The 22,821-nt window shown below is 45.7% G+C and overlaps 4 protein-coding genes across 5 annotated transcripts; 3 read left to right on the plus strand and 1 right to left on the minus strand.

The window, feature by feature from the left end:
- Window positions 1-470: 470 nt before the first annotated feature.
- Window positions 471-4,262, plus strand: pcyt1aa (phosphate cytidylyltransferase 1A, choline a). Its single transcript, XM_049748393.2, has 9 exons — window positions 471-801; window positions 1,790-1,931; window positions 2,029-2,128; window positions 2,201-2,317; window positions 2,394-2,545; window positions 2,662-2,740; window positions 2,977-3,119; window positions 3,190-3,378; window positions 3,455-4,262. Exons 2-9 carry the CDS (start codon window positions 1,824-1,826, stop codon window positions 3,662-3,664), a joined length of 1,098 nt encoding a protein of 365 aa, XP_049604350.1. The 5' UTR covers window positions 471-801; window positions 1,790-1,823; the 3' UTR covers window positions 3,665-4,262.
- A 156-nt stretch (window positions 4,263-4,418) lies between these two features.
- czib (CXXC motif containing zinc binding protein) lies at window positions 4,419-6,024 on the minus strand. Its single transcript, XM_049748394.2, has 8 exons — window positions 5,890-6,024; window positions 5,723-5,806; window positions 5,410-5,466; window positions 5,265-5,346; window positions 5,151-5,182; window positions 4,984-5,061; window positions 4,747-4,812; window positions 4,419-4,676 (listed from the first exon to the last, which is right to left on the minus strand). Exons 1-8 carry the CDS (start codon window positions 5,893-5,895, stop codon window positions 4,599-4,601), a joined length of 483 nt encoding a protein of 160 aa, XP_049604351.1. The 5' UTR covers window positions 5,896-6,024; the 3' UTR covers window positions 4,419-4,598.
- Window positions 6,025-6,251: 227 nt separating this feature from the next.
- On the plus strand, window positions 6,252-11,922 carry copb2 (COPI coat complex subunit beta 2). Its single transcript, XM_049748390.1, has 22 exons — window positions 6,252-6,408; window positions 6,783-6,920; window positions 7,017-7,103; window positions 7,194-7,320; window positions 7,402-7,550; window positions 7,701-7,847; window positions 7,993-8,092; window positions 8,177-8,319; window positions 8,422-8,621; window positions 8,689-8,799; window positions 8,874-8,962; window positions 9,054-9,160; window positions 9,255-9,398; window positions 9,533-9,663; window positions 9,737-9,944; window positions 10,018-10,128; window positions 10,326-10,540; window positions 10,614-10,752; window positions 10,865-11,002; window positions 11,101-11,178; window positions 11,263-11,403; window positions 11,499-11,922. The coding sequence occupies exons 1-22, from the start codon at window positions 6,406-6,408 to the stop codon at window positions 11,592-11,594; spliced, it is 2,802 nt and encodes a 933-aa protein (XP_049604347.1). The 5' UTR covers window positions 6,252-6,405; the 3' UTR covers window positions 11,595-11,922.
- Window positions 11,923-12,106: 184 nt separating this feature from the next.
- Window positions 12,107-22,651, plus strand: LOC125985485 (segment polarity protein dishevelled homolog DVL-3). 2 transcript variants are annotated; one of them, XM_049748392.2, is made up of 15 exons: window positions 12,107-12,644; window positions 14,363-14,432; window positions 16,175-16,287; window positions 16,415-16,515; window positions 16,628-16,763; window positions 17,009-17,099; window positions 17,213-17,282; window positions 17,404-17,543; window positions 18,096-18,172; window positions 18,247-18,314; window positions 18,562-18,711; window positions 19,907-20,038; window positions 20,115-20,282; window positions 20,353-20,550; window positions 21,449-22,651. In XM_049748392.2, exons 1-15 carry the CDS (start codon window positions 12,484-12,486, stop codon window positions 21,796-21,798), a joined length of 2,025 nt encoding a protein of 674 aa, XP_049604349.1. In that variant the 5' UTR covers window positions 12,107-12,483; the 3' UTR covers window positions 21,799-22,651. The 2 variants fall into 2 exon arrangements, with proteins under 2 accessions (XP_049604349.1, XP_049604348.1); XM_049748391.2 differs by having other exon boundaries at window positions 12,108-12,644; window positions 16,415-16,524.
- The last annotated feature ends 170 nt before the right edge of the window (window positions 22,652-22,821 follow it).

The raw sequence follows: 22,821 nt of genomic DNA on the forward strand, positions 1-22,821 counted from the left end.
CCGCCTCACAGCTAGGAGGGTGCGGGTTCGATTCCACCTCCGCCCTCCCTGTGTGGAGTTTGTATGTTCTCCCCGGGCCCGCGTGGGTTTTCTCCGGGCACTCCGGTTTCCTCCCACATTCCAAAAACATGCTTGGTAGGCCGATTGAAGACTCCAAATTGTCCCTACGTGTGAGTGTGAGTGCGATTGGTTGTCTGTCTCTGTGTGCCCTGCGATTGGCTGGCAACCAGTTCAGGGTGTCCCCCGCCTACTGCCCGATGACGGCTGGGATAGGCTCCAGCACGCCCGCGACCCCCGTGGGGACTAAGCGGTTCAGAAAATGGATGGATAATAATAATAATAATAATAATAATAATACGAAATGAACAACAGTCCATTTCAACATCACTCCGCTGAGTGGCAGCACCGCCCAAGCACAAAGCCGGAAATGCATTTCTCAAATCGCTTCCGCTTTTTTTTTGTAGTCCCAAAATTGTTGACCTGTCAGCGTTGTAGTACAATCTGTCACTGCTCTGCCGCGGGGGCCGCTGGATTGCGTGTCTCCCCTTGCCCTGTGCAGTACTCCACCGCGGCTAGCACAGCGAGCACCAGGGCGTAGCTCCACGCCATCGAGGATTGTTTCGACTTGTCTCTGGCTGACCCGCTCCAAGTTAGCAAACAAGTTGCAATAGCTAGCATCGAGCTTGTAGTCGGCGGGGGTTAAGCGAGCTTCCTTTCTGTTAGCCGGATAACTAACTAGCTTTGCGGAAAGGAGGTGCCGCCGAGAAATTCAACAAGTAGCACACCGAACAAAAGTGAACAGTAAGTAAATAATAACACAACAAAACTCTTGTACGTGAAGTTGTTAGCAGGTTGAGAGGCTGTGTTGCTCGAAAAGAAAACCAGTGGCACTTGTTATCTGCTGTCAGTTGCCATTAGTCCTAAGTAGCTGATTTTCATCTTGAGGAATCTTAAAAATGTTCTGCTGTTGTTGGACAAAAAAAAAAAACCTGTCATTTGGCGCCCATAAATTCACACACATTTGTGAGTTTCGGGTGGGTAGAAAAGAAAGTTTACTTCCAGGACGAAAGTTTCAAAATGTTCTGAAATTGCAAATATTCTAATAACATGAATGAAGTACACAAAAATATTTCCAGAGTCAAAGCAAATGATTGGAAATGTCTTATTTCGACAAACACAAAGATAACCAAGTCTACTTTCATGGGGGTGACAACATAATTGGGTGGTGCCCAAACTATGGGCTGGGGGACCGTTTGTGGCCCACCATTCATTTTTCAGTGGCCCGCTCGCACAGCAGCATATGCAAATAAATGGTTGTTCGGGGTAATTATAATAACAATAAAAACAATGAAAGTGTTGCTCACTAAGCATGCAGTTAAACAGGATTTGTCACTCCCATTCTTTTATAGCAGCACGTACAGTATGATGAAATGTGCAAAGTGAGTGTTGGCTCAGCTGCCACTATCACTTTTTCGTGTGCAGGCTTTTATGTAATGCACACAGCTGCAATGTTCAAGCCAAAAGAAGCCAAAGGAATCCCACTTCCTGGCTGTTTAAAAATAACAAAGTCCCACTTTGATGGCCTCAAGTGTTACATGATGGGAATTTGGGCTCTGTCATTGGGGAAGGTAGCAGATGCTAACGGTGTTCCCTAAATGGAGCAGTGTAACTGTTAGGAAAGTCAAAATGTCAGCTGAAGTCAATAAGGGTCTGATACGGCCGCACGCTGCTGACTTTGTGCTGCGTCAATTTGACATGTGACATAACCCGCTCGCTCGTCTGGTTGCAGCTGTCGCGGTCGTTTGTCTTCACCTCTCACTCAGATGGAAAGTCCCAGCGTGCCGCTTCAGTCCAGGAAGAGGAAACGAGATGCCTCCCATGTGGACAACGAGGTGGGAGAAAAGATTGGCAAACTCCCCCGATGCACCGTGGTGAGTCGGCACCGCGATTGCGCAATTCAAAGAGCAAGAAAGCAGGCTCGTTTGAGTGTTGCTTGAGCTCCCGTGCTGATTGCGCGGCTCCCTTCAGGGCTTGAAGCACCCCGCGCCTTTCGCCGACGAGCTGGTGCCGGCCAACGCGCAGCCCTACGAGAGGGTCAGCATGGACGAGGCCAAACGGGGAACGCGGCGTGAGTCCAAGCGTCATCGATCCGACGTCGTTTCACCGAATGAATCATTGATGGCGTTTTGTGTCTATGCAGCGGAAAGGCCGGTGAGGGTTTACGCCGATGGAATCTTTGACGTTTTCCACTCGGGACATGCCAGGGCTCTAATGCAGGCCAAGTGCCTCTTCCCAAACACACACCTCATAGTTGGAGGCAAGTGTGTTTTCCATATCATGTTTGTCACGTGCTGCGCCAGCATCATTTCACCATCGATTGTTTGTGTTTCAAGTGTGCAGCGACGACCTGACGCACAAGTTCAAGGGCTTCACGGTCATGAATGAAGACGAGCGCTACGATGCCATCCGACATTGCCGCTACGTGGACGAAGTGGTGCGCAATGCCCCCTGGACGTTAACGCAGGAATTCCTCGCCAAACACCGTGTGAGTGGACGAGAGAGAGAGGGCTTCCCAGCGTGTCAGCTCGCTGCTTTCCATTTGATTTGATTTAATTTTTTACGACTGAAACCCTACTGTGTCACTTTTGTGGGTGGCACCAGATTGATTTTGTGGCCCACGACGACATCCCGTACTCCTCGGCCGGCAGTGACGACGTATACAAGCACATTAAGGAAGCAGGTAAACAAGAACATGCAAACAGCACACAGGAAGGTCACAAAAACCTGCCATTTAAACTGGGGGGGTGTAGACTTTTTATACCCACTGTTGTATTGGGATTGATAGGAGAACATGAATTAAACCTCCGCCATCTAGTGGAAGTGCATATAATTGCACTTTACTGGCACAGACACAGCAAGAACCGATTAGAATTGGCAAAAGGTTTTTGGAGTTCAAAGATGCTTTTCTCCTCGCAGGCATGTTTGCGCCAACCCAACGGACGCAAGGTATCTCCACTTCCGACATCATCACGCGCATCGTCCGCGACTACGATGTGTACGTCAGGCGCAACCTGCAGAGGGGCTACACAGCCAAGGAACTCAACGTCAGCTTCATCAACGTAAGAAGCGCCCGCCGCCGTGTTCAAATCTTGTCAGGAGGGAGCGCGTAAACGTGTTGCCATTCTCCAGGAGAAGAAGTACCACTTGCAGGAGCGGGTGGACAAGGTGAAGAGGAAGGTACGAGACGTGGATGAGAAGCGCAAAGAGTTTGTCCAGAAAGTGGAGGAGAAGGGCATCGACCTCATCCAGAAGTGGGAGGAGAAGTCCCGCGAGTTCATTGGAAACTTCCTGCAGATGTTTGGGCCTGAGGGAGCTCTGGTGAGCATGATGATACATTTGTGCATCAGCACGAGTCTGAAGCTGCTGCCAACTCGATATTTTCATTCACTTACAGAAGCACATACTGAAGGAGGGCAAAGGTCGCATGCTGCAGGCCATCAGCCCCCGCCAAAGCCCCAGCAGCAGCCCCACCCGCGAGGAGCGCTCTCCCTCGCCCACCTTCCGCCTGCCCTTCTTCAACAAGACCTCACCGTCTCCTCACCACAGCGGGGCGCGGGGCTACCTCATCAGCGAGGATGACGACAACGAAGACGACGACAACTAGAGCCGCCGCCGCAACAGGCAAATTTTCCGTTTATTTGTTTTTCATAGTTCCATTTCCCTCCAGGCCCATTTTTGTTGTCAGATTGAGCACTTGCCACCTGTTTATATACTTATATTTGATTATTTTTGTGCACTACTTCATCATGCATTGTTTGTAAGTTGGCCTCATGAGTAGGGCTGCAAAGAGGGTCCCCAGCTGTATTTTTAGGAGCCAACTTTCACTTTAGTATTCTCACTAACGTCTCTGGAAAAAACCCAACTTACGTATGTATGAGAATCATTCACTTTACTGACTCACTCTTTGGGTTATTTACGTCCATTCACGGTTTAATTTTAATGGTGATTATTGACTGCTTGTTTGGGATCTCGTTGGCTGTCGCAATAATGGCATCGCTAATGTCGGGATGTATTTTTGAATATGTTCTGTCATCTCAACTACAGTAGCCGGTTGTGTCAGCCGCCACTACGATACTATTGAACATGTTTTTAAGTGTATGTTTTAATCTGTTCATTTTACTCTTTGGGCTCATTAGGGCACTCCATGTCAGAGATGGAAAGAGTCAAATGGGCTAAAAGTATTAAACGTGTTGGCCACATCATGTTTGACTCTTTTAGTCTAAATCTCTTGTCGTGCCCAACTTCCAGTCTCGGTATTAATCAGGATGCGCACTGCCGTTTGAAAGTTTTTTTTAAAAAAAAAGTGACTCTCAACCACTAAGTGAAATCCGCAAAAAACACAGGTTCTCAACCCAAGATTTATATTTTCTCAATTTTATTGAAGATATTTTAGTAAGCTGAATTGTATTCATATGTTCATGTCAGTTGCTGTCTGCCACATATTGAAGCCACGCTGTGCCCATTGGAATCCATCCATCTGGAAACTGGACCGACTTTTTTTGTCAATAGTGTCCCTTGTCACATGTCGGGCAACATCATCAGCATTTGATGAACTTGTGCGTGACTTCATATATTCCCACTGATTCTTTGACTTTCTCATCGTAGTCTGTCCAATCCTGAAATGTGGACAACAAATAATAATGTCATCAGTCATATTCCCCCAGCCCAGATAAACAATCTTCTTACTTTTTCTAGTAGGTTTACTTCAGGAAATGATGTTCCAGATTCTGCTCCCTGTGCAGCAAAGCCAGCCTGAGGTGGGTTTGAAAGGGGAAAAAATGACGATATTATTTTTGGATAAATTCAGCTTTTGAATGTTTTTTTCAAAATAAGTTGTACCTGGTGTTTTCAGGCCAGGACAAAAGTCCAAAGCAATCATTTTCTCCCACTTTTGTGGCTGGTTATTTAAATGGAGTTACTCACCTGCGGCTGGAAGTCAACGGGCTCCAAACCTCGACATTCAAACTGCACCATCGTCTTGAACTTTTCACTGTCCTCAGCCTGCGATGAAGCAGACAGATGGTAAGCCGGGCATTTGCAAATGACAGACTTGGGAGCAGACGACGTCAAATGGAACAGTTCGGCCTTACGTTATACGGTGTAATGGTGTCGCCGAGGATATCTGCATGAAAACATCATTCGTGAGACCACACGGATGGCAATTGCGAATAGCAAGTTCAGACATGAACACGGCTAGCTCTTACCGATTGAATTTTCCCTGGAACAAAGCTTACACTTCTGCACCATGCTGGCGCTTCCCCTTCCTCCTTTTAATGGTACACTCTCCTAAAACACACACTGCAAGTCAATATGCAAACTTGGTCAAAAAACCATAAACATCATTCTTACCGCCAGGTTTATATACTGCCATTTGTCTGGAATCTCTCCACAGTTTCCACATTTGAGCTAAACAGAGAAAACCAAGTATCAATATTAGTCTCATGTGTATGACTAGGTGAATCCATCAAATATGCAACACATTTTAACCCATTCACCATAATGCCAGCTGTTTAAAATGGGAAGTCAAGTAAAAACATTTCTTCACAATAACGTGGTAACAATAACTTTTGCAGCACACCTTGGGTGATCAAGTCTGAAGGCAAAATGATTGCAGTACTTGGTTACTTGTCTAGTCACAGTAGTCAGAATTAGCACAGCCTACCTTCAGAAACCAGCGAAAGTCTTCGCCCTCTGGTCTCACGTTGGTGACATTCTCAAGAGTTGCTTTGAATTGGAGCCCGAATTTCTGTCACGAGAATGACAAGAAAATATGTCAGTGTGCACATTAGTTTGCATGTTTATGACGAAACGTGTAGAAGCAAAACATACCACCATCTTGGTTTGCTCTGCTGCGTTCAGGAAGCATCATCGAGGCTCGTTAATAGTAGTTCGTGTGTTCCTCTGCATTTGTTTACATTTAAAGTTTATTTTAATCACATGTAGAGCAGAATAGAATTATTATTATTTATGTACTTTTTTCATATTCGAACTTTATTAGGTACAGCACCTTTATTAGGTGGCAGCGTATTTGTAATTATAAATAATTCATAAATATGGTCCAAACATCTATTCATAACTATGTAAAATCATTGTTATTGTTGTAACGTGTTTGAAACTAGGCATACCATAACCATAGCCCTAGATATTCCATTTTTAATTGCAAATATTTTTATTTGACTCTTTGCTATCCGCCACGTCACAACAATCGTTCTCGCTCCAGACTCTCGCGAGAACTGTCTTCCCGGAACTTCCACGTCAGTATCTATTGCCCGTTCACTCAAAACGCGACATTTGGATCGCACAACACCATTATCTCATCTTGTGTCAAAGAAACGGTGATTGAAAATGGTCAGTAAGGTTTAAAGTAGAGCTTGTCATTATTTCTACGCAGTTTTTTTTTTTTACTGTGCTGATGTGTTTGTCTGGTTTTTGCAAAAACAAGGTATTCTCGGTAGCAGCTTAGCGGCTAGTTAGCTCTGGTGTGAAGAAGATCGCCAGATGTCAAACTTTGGCTGTTTAATTGTCAAATGTTTTCGAATAACTTGAAATAAAGACTAATACCTGTTGATATAAACAACCTAATTAGCTGTAGCACATTTTTGTTAAATGTTTGCGTGTCATGAATGTCGGTGTCATGACTGAACGCCAATCTGAAATTCTTTGTAACGTGGTCACTTTGCAAGTTTTACTCAGAACCGACATTTGTGTCCTCAATTTTTCAGCCGCTGAGGCTTGACATCAAACGGAGGTTGACAGCCAGGTCTGATCGTGTGAAAAGTGTGGACCTTCATCCAACCGAACCATGGATGCTGGCCAGTCTATACAACGGCAGCGTCTGCGTGTGGAACCACGAAACACAAGTAAAAGATGCATAAGCAGTATTTCTGGAGGTTATTAGACAAACGCAGCTGAATAAACTGAAAATATAACATTTGATTTATTCATTTTTTAATCAGACACTGGTAAAGACGTTTGAAGTGTGTGATCTCCCTGTAAGAGCATCCAAATTTGTAGCCAGGAAGAACTGGGTCATCACTGGAGCAGTAAGTCTTGCAATGCTGTCGTTCACCTTGATTTCCACCTGATTTTCTCAAACTTTGTTACAGAAAATGTTTTTTTTTCTCCCTTGGTAGGATGACATGCAGATCCGCGTGTTCAACTACAACACCTTGGAGCGCGTTCACATGTTTGAAGCCCACTCTGACTACATTCGTTGCATCGCTGTCCACCCAACACAGCCCTACATCCTCACCAGCAGCGGTAGGCTTGTCCTTGTAATCAACACACAAATGTGTTTCTCCAGCAGTGCTCTTCTTAAACGCTCTCCCCATCTTGATGTAGATGATATGTTGATCAAGCTGTGGGACTGGGACAAGAAGTGGTCCTGCAGCCAGGTGTTTGAGGGTCACACGCACTACGTCATGCAGATCGTCATCAACCCAAAGGACAATAATCAATTTGCCAGCGCCTCCCTTGACAGGACTATCAAGGTAAGAACTTGTCCGGACTACCATGCCTGCCATATAGTAGCTATGTATCTCAAAAGCTTGTAGAAATGTTCCATATTGTTCCACGACGAAATATTCAGGAGCTACCGAGCGTGTTAAAGCTCATTTAGTCGTATCCTTGTGTCGTATCAGGTCTGGCAACTGGGCTCGTCATCTCCCAACTTCACTTTGGAAGGCCACGAGAAAGGGGTCAATTGCATCGACTATTATAGTGGAGGAGACAAGCCCTACCTGATATCAGGCGCTGATGACCGCCAGGTCAAGATCTGGGACTACCAGGTACATCGCCTTTATTTATCCCAGTAACTTTGGAACTCGGAATCGTAACTGACAGATACTAATTCAGCTGTTTGAATAACTCATTTGTAGTCTTTACTCTGTTCCCACCCTGTGCATAACTTGTTCTTGGTTACCTCCACTCTAGAACAAGACCTGTGTTCAAACTTTGGAGGGCCATGCCCAGAATGTCTCCTGTGTCAGCTTCCACCCGGAGCTGCCGATTATAATCACCGGGTCAGAGGATGGTGAGCTGGAATATATATCCGCTCTCTGTTATGTTCTCTTGACTGAGCTTTTCCTCGCATAACTTTGATCTCCTCTCGCTGAAGGTACGGTTCGCATTTGGCACTCGAGCACGTACCGCCTGGAGAGCACGCTCAACTACGGAATGGAGCGGGTGTGGTGTGTATGCGGTCTCAGGGGCTCCAACAATGTAGCGCTGGGCTATGATGAAGGCAGTATCATCATCAAAGTGAGTACAAGAGCATCGTTGTAATCGTACGTTTTTAAATTCTTGATAGTAGTACAGGCATTTCTTCTGTGTTCAATCTCAACTACTTTCACTTCTCCGCAGGTTGGGCGCGAGGAGCCGGCCATGTCAATGGACACCAGCGGGAAAATTATCTGGGCCAAGCACAGCGAAATACAGCAGGCCAATTTGAAGGCCATGGGTGACACCGAGATCAAGGACGGGGAGCGGCTTCCGCTGGCTGTGAAAGACATGGGCAGCTGTGAAATTTACCCTCAAACCATCCAACACAACCCCAATGGGAGGTACGCTGTCATTTCAAACTCCCCTCCCTCTGAGAGGCCTGCTCTCACTTTGAGCTCTTCCTCGCAGGTTCGTTGTGGTGTGCGGAGATGGCGAGTACATCATCTACACCGCCATGGCGCTGAGGAACAAGAGCTTTGGCTCAGCGCAGGAGTTTGCTTGGGCACATGACTCTTCTGAGTAAGTGCTCAGTCTGTCTGGGATCCGCCACTTCTCAATAGTTTTGAGTCATTGTTAATGTGCCTTTTCAACAGATATGCCATTCGAGAAAGCAACAGTGTCGTCAAAATATTCAAGAACTTCAAAGAGAAGAAGTCCTTCAAGCCCGACTTTGGAGCTGAGGGTAACGACAATGCTGAGCTGAGGTTCAAAAATGTAATCAATGACAGTAGAAAAAGAAAACAATGCATTTTTTTGGGGGGCGGACCCTGCAGGTATCTACGGTGGTTTCTTGCTCGGGGTGAGGTCAGTGAACGGTCTGGCTTTTTACGATTGGGAGAACACCGAGCTGATCCGCCGCATTGAGATCCAACCTAAACACGTAAGTGCGCTTCTCCTAGAGCACGTCATGAGCAGTCTGTCTTGGTCTGAGTCTTAACCTGGTATTCATTTGGGATTTTTTCCCCCGTGTGAAGATCTTCTGGTCTGACTCCGGTGAGTTGGTCTGCATCGCAACAGAAGAGTCTTTCTTCATCCTTCGTTACATGGCCGATAAAGTCGCTGCCTCGCAAGAGAACAACGAAGGCGTGACAGAGGATGGAATTGAGGATGCTTTTGAGGTTTGTGTGCTTCTGGCTTTTGAAACACACGTCTAGTAAAAGCCATTTAAAAAAAAAAAAAAAAGGGTTCAAAGTCTGAGTCCAACACACTCATACATTGCATTTGTAAGTTCCTGGATCTTCTCTCGGCTCAGGTCCAAGGAGAGATCCAGGAGATTGTGAAGACGGGACTCTGGGTTGGTGACTGCTTCATTTACACCAGCTCCGTCAACAGACTCAATTACTTCGTAGGAGGCGAGATCGTCACCATTGCTCACCTGGACAGGTCAGACATCCCTTTTCATTTTCAAGACAAACGACAGTTATTTAAGATGCCCCCCCCCCCCCTGTCTACGCAGAACCATGTATTTACTGGGTTACATACCCAAAGATGACCGCTTGTACCTGGGAGACAAGGAGCTCAACATTGTCAGCTACTCCCTCCTGGTCTCCGTTCTGGAGTATCAAACCGCTGTCATGAGGAGGGACTTTGGGATGGCCGACAAGGTGCTTCCCACAATTCCTAAAGAACAACGGACCAGGGTGGCACACTTCCTGGAAAAACAGGTTAGGACTCATTGCCTCCTGTTGTTAGGAGTTATTACAACAATTGATGGCTGTTTTTTTCTTGGCTTCGCAGGGTTTCAAGCAGCAGGCGTTAGCTGTGTCCACAGACTCTGAACACAGGTTTGAGCTGGCCTTGCAGCTGGGAGAGTTGAAGATTGCCTACCAGCTGGCTGTAGAGGCAGAGGTAACTTTTGAGAAGAGTTGTGCCTATGTGGTCAACTTGTGTCTCTGATGGAAGGAGTAAAAAAAAAAAAAAATGCCGCTGTCTAATTGTGTTGTTCCACCATTTGTGTTCCAATACCTATTGTGGGTATTTGACATAAATTTGTAATTCTCTTTTTTTTTTTTTTTTTTTGAATGTCTTTATTTCACTTCTTGTAGTCTGAGCAGAAGTGGAAGCAGTTGGCAGAGCTGGCTATTAGCAAGTGCCAATTTGGCCTGGCCCAGGAGTGTCTGCATCACGCACAGGATTACGGCGGCCTCCTCCTCCTCGCCACCGCCTCGGGCAATGCCCCAATGGTGGGCAAGTTGGCCGAAGGTGCCGAAAAGGACGGCAAGAACAATGTGGCCTTCATGACCTACTTCCTGCAGGGGAAGTAAGTGTTACTTGTGACTTAATGTGTGACTGATCACCGGCCAAAATGTCATTCTGCTGTCATTTCCTCACAGACTGGATCAATGTTTGGAGCTTTTGATCAGAACCAACCGCCTACCTGAAGCTGCATTCCTGGCACGCACATACCTGCCCAGCCAGGTGTCCCGTGTGGTCAAACTGTGGAGGGAAAATTTGGCCAAGGTCAACCAGAAGGTGAGCACGGTGGATTACTGTTCAGTTGAAACATTCTTGTCGCAAATGTGAACCCTGCTTTCATCTGACTGCAATTGTCTTTCCTCATATCATGATTTCAACACGCTTTTAGGCTGCTGAATCCTTAGCAGATCCTACGGAGTATGAAAACCTGTTTCCTGGTCTGAAAGAAGCATTTGCAGCTGAGGATTACCTCAAAGAAAATTGCTCAGGCGCCACCAGGCCAGCCAAAGATTTTCCCCTGGTCACTGTGAGTTAAGGAGAATATAATACAATCAAAGTGGAGCTCCAAGTATTGAATGTTAAACAACTCAGAGTTGCGTAACCGATTTTTTCGTTCTCTTTCAGCTAAACGAAGACAGGAATATTATAGAGGAGGCTCAAGGATACCAGCCCAAAGGGATCTTTCAGCTTTCTGCTACTGAGGTTTGTCGGCGTTATCCAACCACTCCACTTTTATTTGCACTTTTGTTGAACTTGGTTCATTTTTGTATTTTTATTACTCTGCAGACAGAAGAATGTGAAGACTCTCCTTTAGTGTCGGTCCCTGTAATAGCAGCCGAGTTTGCAGTCATGCCTTCAGAGCCTGAAACTGTCCCTCCACAGACTCAGGAGGAAATCCCAGAGTTGTCCCAGTCGGAAAAAGATAAGGTCGAATTTCTCATTCTCATGCTCTGATTTATTTTATTGGTGCATTTCTTTCTCTCAATAAGGAGCTGTTAAAAAAACAATGTCTATGTGCACAGGATCTGGAAGAGCTGGAAATTGACCTGGACAATTTGGAGGTAGATGACATCGACACCAGTGATGTTAACCTGGATGATGACTTTCTAGAGGACTAGAGATCTTCCACCAATTTTGCTGTCGACCACCTCGAAGCTTATTTAAAAAACAGAGACCAAACACCCCTGCTCCCTTTTTGTACTTAAAAATGTTGTATTGTCCACCTACAGATTAAAATAGACGACCATGAGATCAGTAATATTTTGTCCGCCGAGGAGTAGTAGACACGTCTACCGGTATTTCAGACTCCATTTTGTACACCATTTATTGACTGTTGGGGATCATTTCTCTTTATTGCATTAGCCTATATGTTATGTTTATTTTTTGCCTTGTCAATGATGAAAATCTCTGAGGATTCAGTCCAATAAACTGCGGTTGCTGTACATATTTACCTTTGAATTAATTCTGTGTAGTCATGAATGCATTTGTGGGTGGGAAGCGGTAGAAGAAAATACTGAAGTCGTAAAAAAAATGTTGGCATGGAAATATCTCATAAGGGATGCTGCTTGCGAAAATACTCCTCTCCGCTAGGTGGCATCACTTTCAGACAGCCTTGGATGATTTGGTGCAGTTTCGTGTGCAATCAAACTGCCGAGAGTGCCGAGCTTGGTAGCGAGGCAGAGAAGACAAGCGAGATTTTTTCTTTTCTTTTTTTAGTCGTCTTTTATTCTAATCTGTCTTTTTTAACCCTGTCGCCAGTTAAACGTGCCAAAAATAACCCTGCGTAAAATGTACGAACCCTTGGCCTTGGAATAAGGACCCTTTTTTTATTGCGCTGGCGTAGAAAAGAAAAGCCATCCGAATCGGACGGCCAGGGAGAGCCGGGGAGGGACCACGGCACACCCGCCGCTATCGCCACGGGGAGTCGGGGCCCGAGAGGGAGCCTGCCTGCCGGGGCCCTTGGCTTAATGCGACCTGCCTGCTTGTTCGCCTCAGTTGCACTCCGAGATGGGGGAGACGAAAATTATCTACCACCTCGACGACCAGGAGACACCCTATCTGGTGAAACTGTCTGTGCCGGCGGACAAAGTCACTTTGGCAGACTTCAAAAATGTCCTGAAAAAACCCAATTACAAGTTCTTCTTCAAATCTATGGACGATGACTTCGGGTAACTGTTTGTTTTACGACGTTGTTTTTAAACTGTCATTCTTGCTGGATTTCATAACGTTAGTGCTGCGAGACTTGCCAGCGGAGCAGCCAGCTGGCTTGTCATCACTTCACCTGGCTGCCTACCACTTGCGTTAGCTTTCCTTTGTTAGCTGCTAGCGGCTAGCTAGCGCATATGTTTAGCGTCCATAGCGTTTGTTTACATTGCTCATGAGGCTAGCTTGCGCCGCTCGTAGCTTATCGTAACGCCGTACAAATTAGGCTTTGGACAGTTTCGGTATACCCCGGAGAAAGTTTCCATTAACATTAAAAGGCCTTTTGTTACGGTGTGGGTTGACATACGCTGGCTAATAACCAGTTTCGAGCGTCACATATGCCAGTAGTTGGAGAATATGTATGGATAGCTAGTGCTAGCATGCTAACGTCAGAGGTAGTGTCTCCAGCAGGCCCATGTGGAAAGCCCACTGAACGTTTATTTGATATACGTACCACTAATGTAATCTAGGAATTACTGTGGTCCACTACTGTGTGGACCTCTCCTCGCCGTTATTTCCCCCAGTACATGCTGGCTTCCACTTCTACATGACTTTATTTTGCACTACTAGAATGCCTATATCTTATTCCTGGAAAATTTCACACTCCTACCTTTCACTACTGTATGACAAGTCTGCACACTTGGAAAGTACACTAGGAGAACTTATTGATTGTTTTCTACGATTACTATGTAACGTTTCTGCATATAAGGAGATAGACACAACTGTCAGCACTTATGGTCAGCTAATTTTAACAGGCTAATATCAGAGGGGTAACTTGTAGTTTAAGGTAGTTTGTCCACCCGGCCGCTGCTGTTGTTGTCCATTAGTCGGAGGAATGCAGAGTTGGACTTAGGAATGCAGCATCCATCACTCTGGCAGATTTATGGACGTGTCCCTTTGTGTTAAATGTGGAAAAAAGTGTACATGTTAGCGGTCCCCCAGACAGTCCCTTCCAAATAGTAAAGTGAGACCTGTTCTGTTGCGCTACGTTTGTAGAGTTGTTTTTGGTCAAATTCAAATAAGGGAGGGGCAGCAACTTGGGCACATTTGCAAAGGGACTGCTATTCATTCTGGGAAAGGTAAAGGGATACTCTGTAAATACACCTGCAAATCAAAACAGTACCACGATAACAAATAGCAAGCCAAGCCGTCTTAGTAGCAATCCGAACAGATCCAGTTGTCTGAGGCAGAAGATTATTCCAGTCCATTACTGTATTCATCTATTGTGGATGAGAGTTTAATCCACCGCAGATGTTTGGACATGAAGCAGCTAAATGAAAGTCTAGGATTAAAATGTTGGCATTCCCACAGTTAAGTAAAACGGCACCAGTATTGTCAACTGACGGACAGCATTATTTATCTGTAGCTGCTCTTGTATACACAATGCAGTGATTCTCAAAAGAACCACTTGGTATGCAAGTTCCCTCCAGAATCAGCAACTCAATACAGTTCAGTTGTATTTCAATTTTAATTCCAATAGACTTCAATTGAATCTTTATCAGCCGTTTTTAAACATTTATTTAGGAGTAGTTTTTAATTAACTTGTGTAAAGACTCCGGATGTAATGAACGCGCTATTCAATTAGCATCTGTCATGTTTGCCCATTGCCTCAAAACTAGCTTCAGATTTGATTGCTTTTTTCTCAGTGCTGGTGTACTGATAATATCCTTTGTTGTGTTTGCAGGGTGGTAAAAGAGGAGATATCTGACGACAACGCAAAACTGCCCTGCTTTAATGGACGGGTGGTGTCGTGGGTGAGTTCAAACACAACAATCTATCGTAGTCATCACTTTTGCGCAGACCTCTTACCGCATTTTTGGGCTTCAGTGGCAATTGTGTCAATGTGTTATAATAGAGCCTTTTAAACTTCCATCATGAGGATGTAAATCATGGGCATGAATTGGTTTCATCATGGAAAAACCTCCAACTGGAGAGACAACAAGTAGACTCCAGACCTCCACCAAGGCCAATATTGATGCCAGATGATGGTGGTGTAATTGTGAACGATGCAGAAAACAGCAGAGTGTTTTAATTCTACTCTTGATAAAATAAAATTTTAAAAATTTGTACAGAGATATAATAGCACATCCTGCTTCTTGTTTTGTACTTGTTGAAGGTAGTAAAAAGTGTTTCCGTCATTTTGGTTGCTCTCTAACATTCCAGCCTCTGCTTGCTCAGGAATATGCGTGTGTGTGTTTGTGTGTGTTTGTCCCATCCTGCTCATCTGTTCCTCAGCGAGTTTCTATCTTAACTGTTCAAACTTTTGAACTCTGTGTCCGCCCACTTCTTGTTGCCAGGATTCATTGTCCAAATCCAAGTGCATTTTCTTTCATACAAATGAAGTGTTTATGTGACCGCAGCCTACTTTTTGTGCCACATTTGGCACACCACGGAGCGAGGTTTGCCAAACAAAGAAGTCCACGCCCGCGTTGGATTCTCTGGAGCTTGTATGAGAAAACAACTAAATGAATTGCGTGGTCCTTCTCCAGGGCCTTGCACATCTTCCTGCTAATATCATTATCGCATAATGAATCCGGCAGCAGTGCACAAGCAAGATGGCTGCCAGTTGTGTTTCCATGGGATTTGTTAGTTAGTTGCCGCCTTGCATTTTTCCCCCACGATGGGCTGCGGCGTTTGGCCAGCATGAGTCAAAGCAGGCAACACATTGCGTTCGCACGTTCGTCCGTGAGTCGCTGCTGCGAAGTCCCAAGCCACCACTTGCCATGACAAAAGAAGCATCTGTTTACCAGGACGTAGCCTCACTTCCTCCCATCTTGACTTTGAAATTGCATTACCGACAAGTGAAATCACAGGACAAAATACGTTGTTTAAAAAAAGAAGAAGAAAAAAACTAAGAGAAATAGTTAGTGACCGGGGAGATTCCCCTTGTTCATGCTAGCATTCTACTCATCTCCTTCATGTTGATCCTCAGGTTAGGATTGCAAAGCTTATCTGTGTTTTCCGTGGACCTTGCACACACGCACATTAGGACGTTGGTCTTGATTTGATATTCCACAGACCGCAAAATGTTATTTCTGTTGTAATGTATCAGCTTGTTTGTCTCCTCCGTCCAGTGTGTTGTTGCAATGACTCGATTGATGGCCCTCTTGGGTGCAAGGGGGCTCGGCCGGCAATCGCCGCAGCGCAGCAGCTGGCCAACACCCTCCGAGCCCGGCCGGCTTCGTTTCACTGGCAGCGGATTTTGCCCATCCAATTATTTTTAATGGCCCATCCTTGTGCACATCAACTGACCTCATGAATGAATCAAATCAACATGTCCCTTTTTAACGGACAAACTGGAACAATGAGTTAATGCTGTATTTTTTTTGCTTTCTGGCCTTTTCACGTTTTCCCTCTAATTTTAAATGACTAAAGCAGCTCATTTATCACACTGACATCAAGCGGCTTCTTGTGGAAAAATCCAAATTCCACGAAATTGAACTTGCTGTCGTTGTTGTCGTCAACATATAAAGTCTTGCTTTTTTTCCCCTCGTAGCTGGTTTCGGGAGACGGTCCCCACGCAGATGCCGGTTCGGTGGCAGACTTGGAGGCAGCGCCCCCTTTGGAGAGGACGGGAGGCATCGGAGACTCTCGACCACCTTCTTACCAGTTAGTACACGAAAGAAGATTTTGCACCTTTGTCGTTTTGCTGAACAGAAAGATGCCGTGTGGATAAGGAATGGCTTATTATCTTGACGTCTGTCTCCTTTTTATTCAACTGTGTCTCCACCTGCAGTGGGAAAGCAGCTAGCGGTCGGGACAGTTTGGACAACGACACGGAGACGGGCTCTGTGGCATCGCAACGGAGAGAGAGGGACAAGCCGAGACGCAAGCAAGGTGACCACGGTCAGGAAGTAGTATTTGTTATTTTGCACATTTTGGGATTTTCTCAACAAGCCAGGACTTTCTCCTGCTCACCTCCTCTCCTGATGCTTTGTTTCTTCCGTAGGCGGTCGGCAGAATGGGTTGTCGTCACGGCCGGCGGGGCGTGGCGGGCCCGAGTACGACAGCTGCTCCTCTTTCATGAGCAGCGAGCTGGAGTCCACTTCCTGCTTTGATTCCGAGGATGACGACGCTACCAGCAGGTGACGTTACCTTTCGAGTTGAACGGCTCAATTTAGCGGTGACAAAACGTTTGGTTTGACCAGTCAATGATTTGAAAAGAATCCGCATTATATTCCACTTGACCTCAAATTCAGGTTTCCGTGACGTATTGAAAATCAGCTTATTTCGATTGAATTTCTACAATGGGTTGCCATGATTATTTATGACGTGGCTATTGTTGAAAAAGCATTTCCACACGGAGATATATTTCTCTTCTCTTTCCCAGGTTCAGTAGCTCCACAGAACAGAGTTCCTCTCGTTTAATGAGACGACACCGCCGCCGCCGACGGAAACCCAAAGCCTCCAATCTGGACAGAGTGAGACCACATAATCAACCACATACAGTAGTTCCTCACTAAGTTGCAGCAACGTGATACATTTAGCCGCTCTCAACCCCCTTTTTTTTTTAATTTATTGTTCTTGTGTCTAGTCGTCATCGTTCAGCAGCATAACGGACTCCACCATGTCTCTCAACATTATTACAGTTACTCTCAACATGGGTAAGTTACCAGACAAAATAAATAAGACCATTCATTGACAGTGTTTATAAATACATTGATACTATTTTTCTCATTTCACTCATCGGTGGTCCTAATAATAAACATGCTGTCATATTTACAGAGAAGTACAACTTCCTGGGCATCAGTATTGTGGGCCAGAGCAACGAGAGAGGAGATGGCGGAATCTACATCGGCTCCATCATGAAGGGCGGAGCCGTGGCTGCCGACGGACGCATCGAGCCTGGGGACATGCTCTTGCAGGTGTGCGGCTGCGTTTGTTGTAAAAGCCGGGAGGACGCCGGGCAATGTTTGTCGGGTTTGTGTTCGGCGCCTGCAAATGAGGCGCAGTCTAGCGAGAGCACTCGGCTTCTAAACAAAAAGAGGTGATGAAGCTAGTGCGTCGTAAGCCATATTCCATAAAGTCAGAATCATCTCAGGCTACAGATGAATCTTGTGATTGAGTACTGGCAATGAGTTGTCATTCCAGGCAACTGTGCTTCTTCCCACAATCACTTGAAATATAGCCAGTCCCACCGACGCAAGCCTCCGAGTTAGGTTGTAACTCTGGGAAATAATTTAGCGGTGAGCCTGTTTGTGTTGTCATAATTGGTTTGGAAAATATTTTCATTGGGAGATGCTGCGCTTTGTGGTTTTTGTCAGCCATTACAGTTGGATTTTTTTTGGTCAAACTATCCGGCAACCGTGTCTAAATATTATGATCGTTCGCCCACAAATAGTGAAAATGCAATTTTCCACGAATACGGAAGTATTGAGCAACAACTCTGCTTGTCTTGTGTTTTCGGTTCCGTTCAGGTGAATGACATCAACTTTGAGAACATGAGCAATGACGATGCAGTTCGAGTGCTTCGGGACATCGTGCACAAGACTGGGTAACACAAACGCAAATCATTCTTATGCCTTTGCTGCATTGTTAATGTGCAAATAAATGTGTTTTTATTACCAGTCCAATAACTTTAACCGTGGCTAAATGCTGGGACCCAAACCCGCGGAGCTGCTTCGCTCTGCCGAGAAGTGAGTGCTTTCTTTTGCTTTCTTTGCCTCTCTGGAAGGCAATGTTTTCCAATATTTGACATTGCAAAAGATTCACAGCACCACACCAAACAAAAAATGGCGCCCGAACTTTATGTATATGGGGCTGATGGTTGTTAATGAATGATGAGTTCATGAACATTCTGTTTGTCAGAATACATCAAGCTATGTTATTTGAAGCAAATCAATCATTTTAAAACTATTTGCAACCTCACGTTTGATCCCACAGGTGAGCCCATCCGACCCATTGACCCTGCGGCGTGGGTGTCGCATACTGCAGCCATGACCGGGGTGTATCCTGCCTACGGTATGAGCCCCTCCATGAGCACCGTCACTTCCACCAGCTCCTCCATCAGCAGCTCCATTCCAGAAACGGAACGTAAGTATATTCTCATTTTATCTTCTCTTATTCCATCTTGCGGGATGACCGAGCTGCAATCGATGCCGAGCGAGCGGCAATTTGGTCATATTATTATTGTATTATGGTCGTCATTTATAATTCAAAATTATAACACACACAATATGAGGAGAAGCAGTACAGCTGGTTAATGAAACTCTGAATAGTTCCTATGAACATTGACGCAAAAAAAAAATGTGACGTGAATCTCCTCCAACTTCGAACCCCTTGTCTCGTCTACACCCTGAGCGATAAAGCCACATACCCTCAGAAGCGTTAGCCAATCTTGGAGAGCCCATCCCTTAATTCATTCCAGCAACTCGTCTGTGCTCCACATTTGTCTGCGTTCAGAGTTTGACTATACTTCACAGCTAGCTTCCATCTGCTTTGTCAAAAGTCAGCCATAACTCACCACTTTCATCTCCCCTGCAATCTTGCGGGGGACTGTTTCACTTTGAATCAGATTTGTCCTGTGACACTCAATGAACAGATTTGTTGTTTTTGGTCATGTGTTGTTTTGGATGGGCTTTCAAGGGTGGAAATATGCTTTATTATATTTAGGCTTGAACTTGCATTCGTGCCATTTGAATCACTTAAAGCACAAAAGGTGAAAGATCTCGGGCCAAGAATGGTCTCTTAAGATTGCATCAGTCAAAAAAAAAAAAAAATCACTAACAAAAAGCATGAAAAAAAAGACATGATGATGCAATCTTGAAAAGCTACAAGTGCTTAAAGGGTAAGATTTCTTTTCTTTATACACATACATGAACGAAATAATATGTCCAGTCAGTTGACGTTACTTTCATCTCGGAGAGATGCGCTCCACTCATTGTTGCATTACTCACTCCGGAGAGAATGATGAATTTAGGGAAATGAAGGAATTACCCATTTAAGTGGGAGCCTACAAAGAACAGAAACACAACGCACTGGCTTAATCACCACCATTTTGTCACAAAGGAAACTCCGAGGAACGCTATGTCTGTGTTTTTAAAAGGACGTTCAGTTCAAGCCCGTTATTGAACAACTTTGGACTTAAATCCAAGTGTCCAGACACAGGAAGGGCCACGGTAGAGCACATATTATTTATGATGATTTTGAAAACAGACCAGAAAAGAGGAACAATGTGAATGAATACTGTGACCATAAATAAGCTCTTATTTTGTTTCCACCCCCCTAGGATTTGATGACTTCCACCTCTCCGTCCACATGGACATGGCAACAGTCGCTAAGGCCATGGCCTGTCCGGAGTCGGGCCTGGAAGTACGAGACAGGATGTGGCTGAAGATCACCATCGCTAACGCCTTCATCGGTATTGTCCGGCGGGCTCGGTCGGGTGAAGCCGGTCTTGGCGTCGTGTTTGAAACAATTTGCTCGTGTGCTTCTAGGCTCCGATGTGGTGGACTGGCTCTTCCATCACGTGGAAGGCTTCACAGATCGCAGAGAAGCGCGTAAATACGCCAGCAACCTGCTTAAGGCCGGCTACATCCGACACACTGTCAATAAGATCACCTTCTCGGAGCAGTGCTACTATGTGTTTGGAGACCTCTGCGGCAGTAAGTGGGGGGGGGGGGGGGGAAGAATATTCGTACTAGAGTAAGTCAATGGCCTGTTGTCGCCCTACAGATATGAGCCACCTGTCTCTCCATGACCACGACGGTTCCAGTGGGGGCGCCTCAGACCAGGACACCCTCCCCCCTCTGCCTCACCCCGGGGCCGCTCCCTGGCCAATGCCCTACCAGTTCCCTATCCCTCACCCCTATGACCTTCCGCAAACCTTCCCCGGCGGGCCAGCCGCTGGCAGTGCCGGAAGCCAGCACAGCGGTAAGTGCAGAAATGTTCAAAGTGGTTGAAATCACACTTGCCATTTAATGCAAGACATTGCTTTGAATGGGCTCGAAGTGATTTGCTATTTTAGTTGTAGTCCACTTACAGATCGGTAAAGGCAATTATAAACACTTTGAGGAGGACGTGGTAAGTTATGCATCAAGTAAAAACTTGCATAGCACCGCTGTGATTGATGCCTGCTCTTTGAATCCAGAATTTGATCCGGGAAACCATTTTTATACTCCCATGTGCTCAAAGAACACAGCCTGCCTCTGTCAAATATTTCCTCCAGCCAGCATCTCTGAAGACTTGGATTTGAAGTAATCACCGTGTAGGAATGGAAAGTCAGACATTGTGGTTTGCGCACATTAACAGCAGTATTTACCGAGCGCACCACGCGTCTTACACATCCCAGAACCTCTGTTTAATGGCAGAGTCCAGCACTTCGCAAAGGTTTTTACATCAAATTACGTTGCATTTGGCAGATTTCACGCGTCTTCCTGAGACTCCATAACGCTATTCATTGTTACATGTAAAACTTCCAGTACTTGCCAGAAATTCCTGCAGTTCCACCATTTTCAGCTGTCGGCCGGCCCCCTTAAGCAGTTCAAACCTGCCATTTGAACTGGTTTTATATTTGCGTTTGTGCATTTGCTGTTGTGCTATTGTTTTTGTGTTCAAGTCATTCAAGAGCCATCCACTCAAATGACTGGCCTTTGTGCAGCCATAAAAGGAAACCTTGTAATCTGTCAAAACTAGGTCAGATCTGCGGGGATTTACTCTTTAGTGGCACACCGACGGGAGCGAGCAAGCAGCTCTTGTTTGTGACTCCGATTGAGTCAATGATTTACGTGTGGCAAATAGTCACCGTCTGCATGCACTCCTCTGTCCACAGAAAGCAGCGGCTCAAACTGCAGCAAAAACGAGGGGCGCAAATCTGGCGGCAGCGGAAGCGAACCGGAGATTAGGAGCCACCGAGCTGCCAGCGAGCGCTCGGCGGCTCCCCCTAGCGAGCGAAGCGTCCGCAGCTCGCTGAGCCACCGCAGCGCCAACTCCCACTACGGCCAAGGTCTGGTCTACGGCCCCCCCAGCCTGCCCCTGCAGCCGCCTCATCTGCTCGCATCCGCCCCCGGAGCCCCCCCGGGTAGGGAGCTGGCCTCGGCCCCTCCTGAGCTCACCGCGTCGCGCCAGTCCCTGCGAATGTCGGTGGGCAACGCCGGCGAGTTCTTTGTGGACGTGATGTGACCCGGGTCGGAGGGCGAGCAGATTAAATTGTAGCAGATTGGGGGGGGGGGGCGAGTTGTTGTCGGCCGGCAGAGGCGTAGCTTGCAGCAGCTGTATTCCGAGTCCTCCAATTCCTAAAAGCATGGATGCAACCAGTTCTGTTGTGTGTGCTGTGAGAAAAAAAATGTTCCGCCTCTTTTGTGCGTCTCTTCTTAGTCATTGTGGCCATACTTTCTTCAGTGAAGAAACACTCCTCCTTCCGCAGTTTGCTCAAATTGGCCCCGTTAGTCAGTTTCCGCCTCTCAGTGGGGAAGAGTTTTAGTGCAAGGACAAAAACCAAGAGAGGGAAATGGTGGAAAACAGGCAGATGGGGAGGATGACTCAGCGGTTTTCCTACGTGGATGTTTTTCATTTTGGTTTTCTCTCTGCTGCCTGTCTTCTCTATCTTAACATTCTTTGACCCCATCCCCCTTGTTCCCCCACCAGGGTCAGAACTGAGGGGGAAAAAGGGGGGGCTTTGGCTTCCTTCACTAATAAAACACGACGTCGGCTTGAACACTAACTTGTTCATACTTAAATGTTTGCTTGAATTATGAGAGACAAAAAATAATTTGAGAATATCAGTCGTTCTTACTGTCAGAATGTTTGATCATGTTTGTTGATCACAATTGATTTTATTTTACAGTTCAAAACATGAGCCTCAAGTTCAAGTCATTTATACACCACATTAATTTTGTTTCCACCTGTTAACCCAAGCATTTTTAGTTTGTCTTGTTGCGATGGATAGTGATAAGAAAAATCTTACCATGTCTCTCACACTACTCGTTTATCAAGGAAATGCCTTTTTATTTATAAATATAGTTTTATGACTTCATGACTCTGCGTTGTTTGTCTGCATGTTGGTTGCACAGACCAGATTTATAACAAAAAGCAGGAATGCAGCATATACTGAAAACACGAGTTAAATGAAGATTTTTCCTCGAATAAAATATCAGTAAATGTCAAATATCTCTTCATACCCAAGGAATGGGCTGAACAATTTGA

Source organism: Syngnathus scovelli, chromosome 17 (assembly GCF_024217435.2).
Source record: "Syngnathus scovelli strain Florida chromosome 17, RoL_Ssco_1.2, whole genome shotgun sequence".
Lineage (NCBI taxonomy): Eukaryota > Metazoa > Chordata > Actinopteri > Syngnathiformes > Syngnathidae > Syngnathus > Syngnathus scovelli.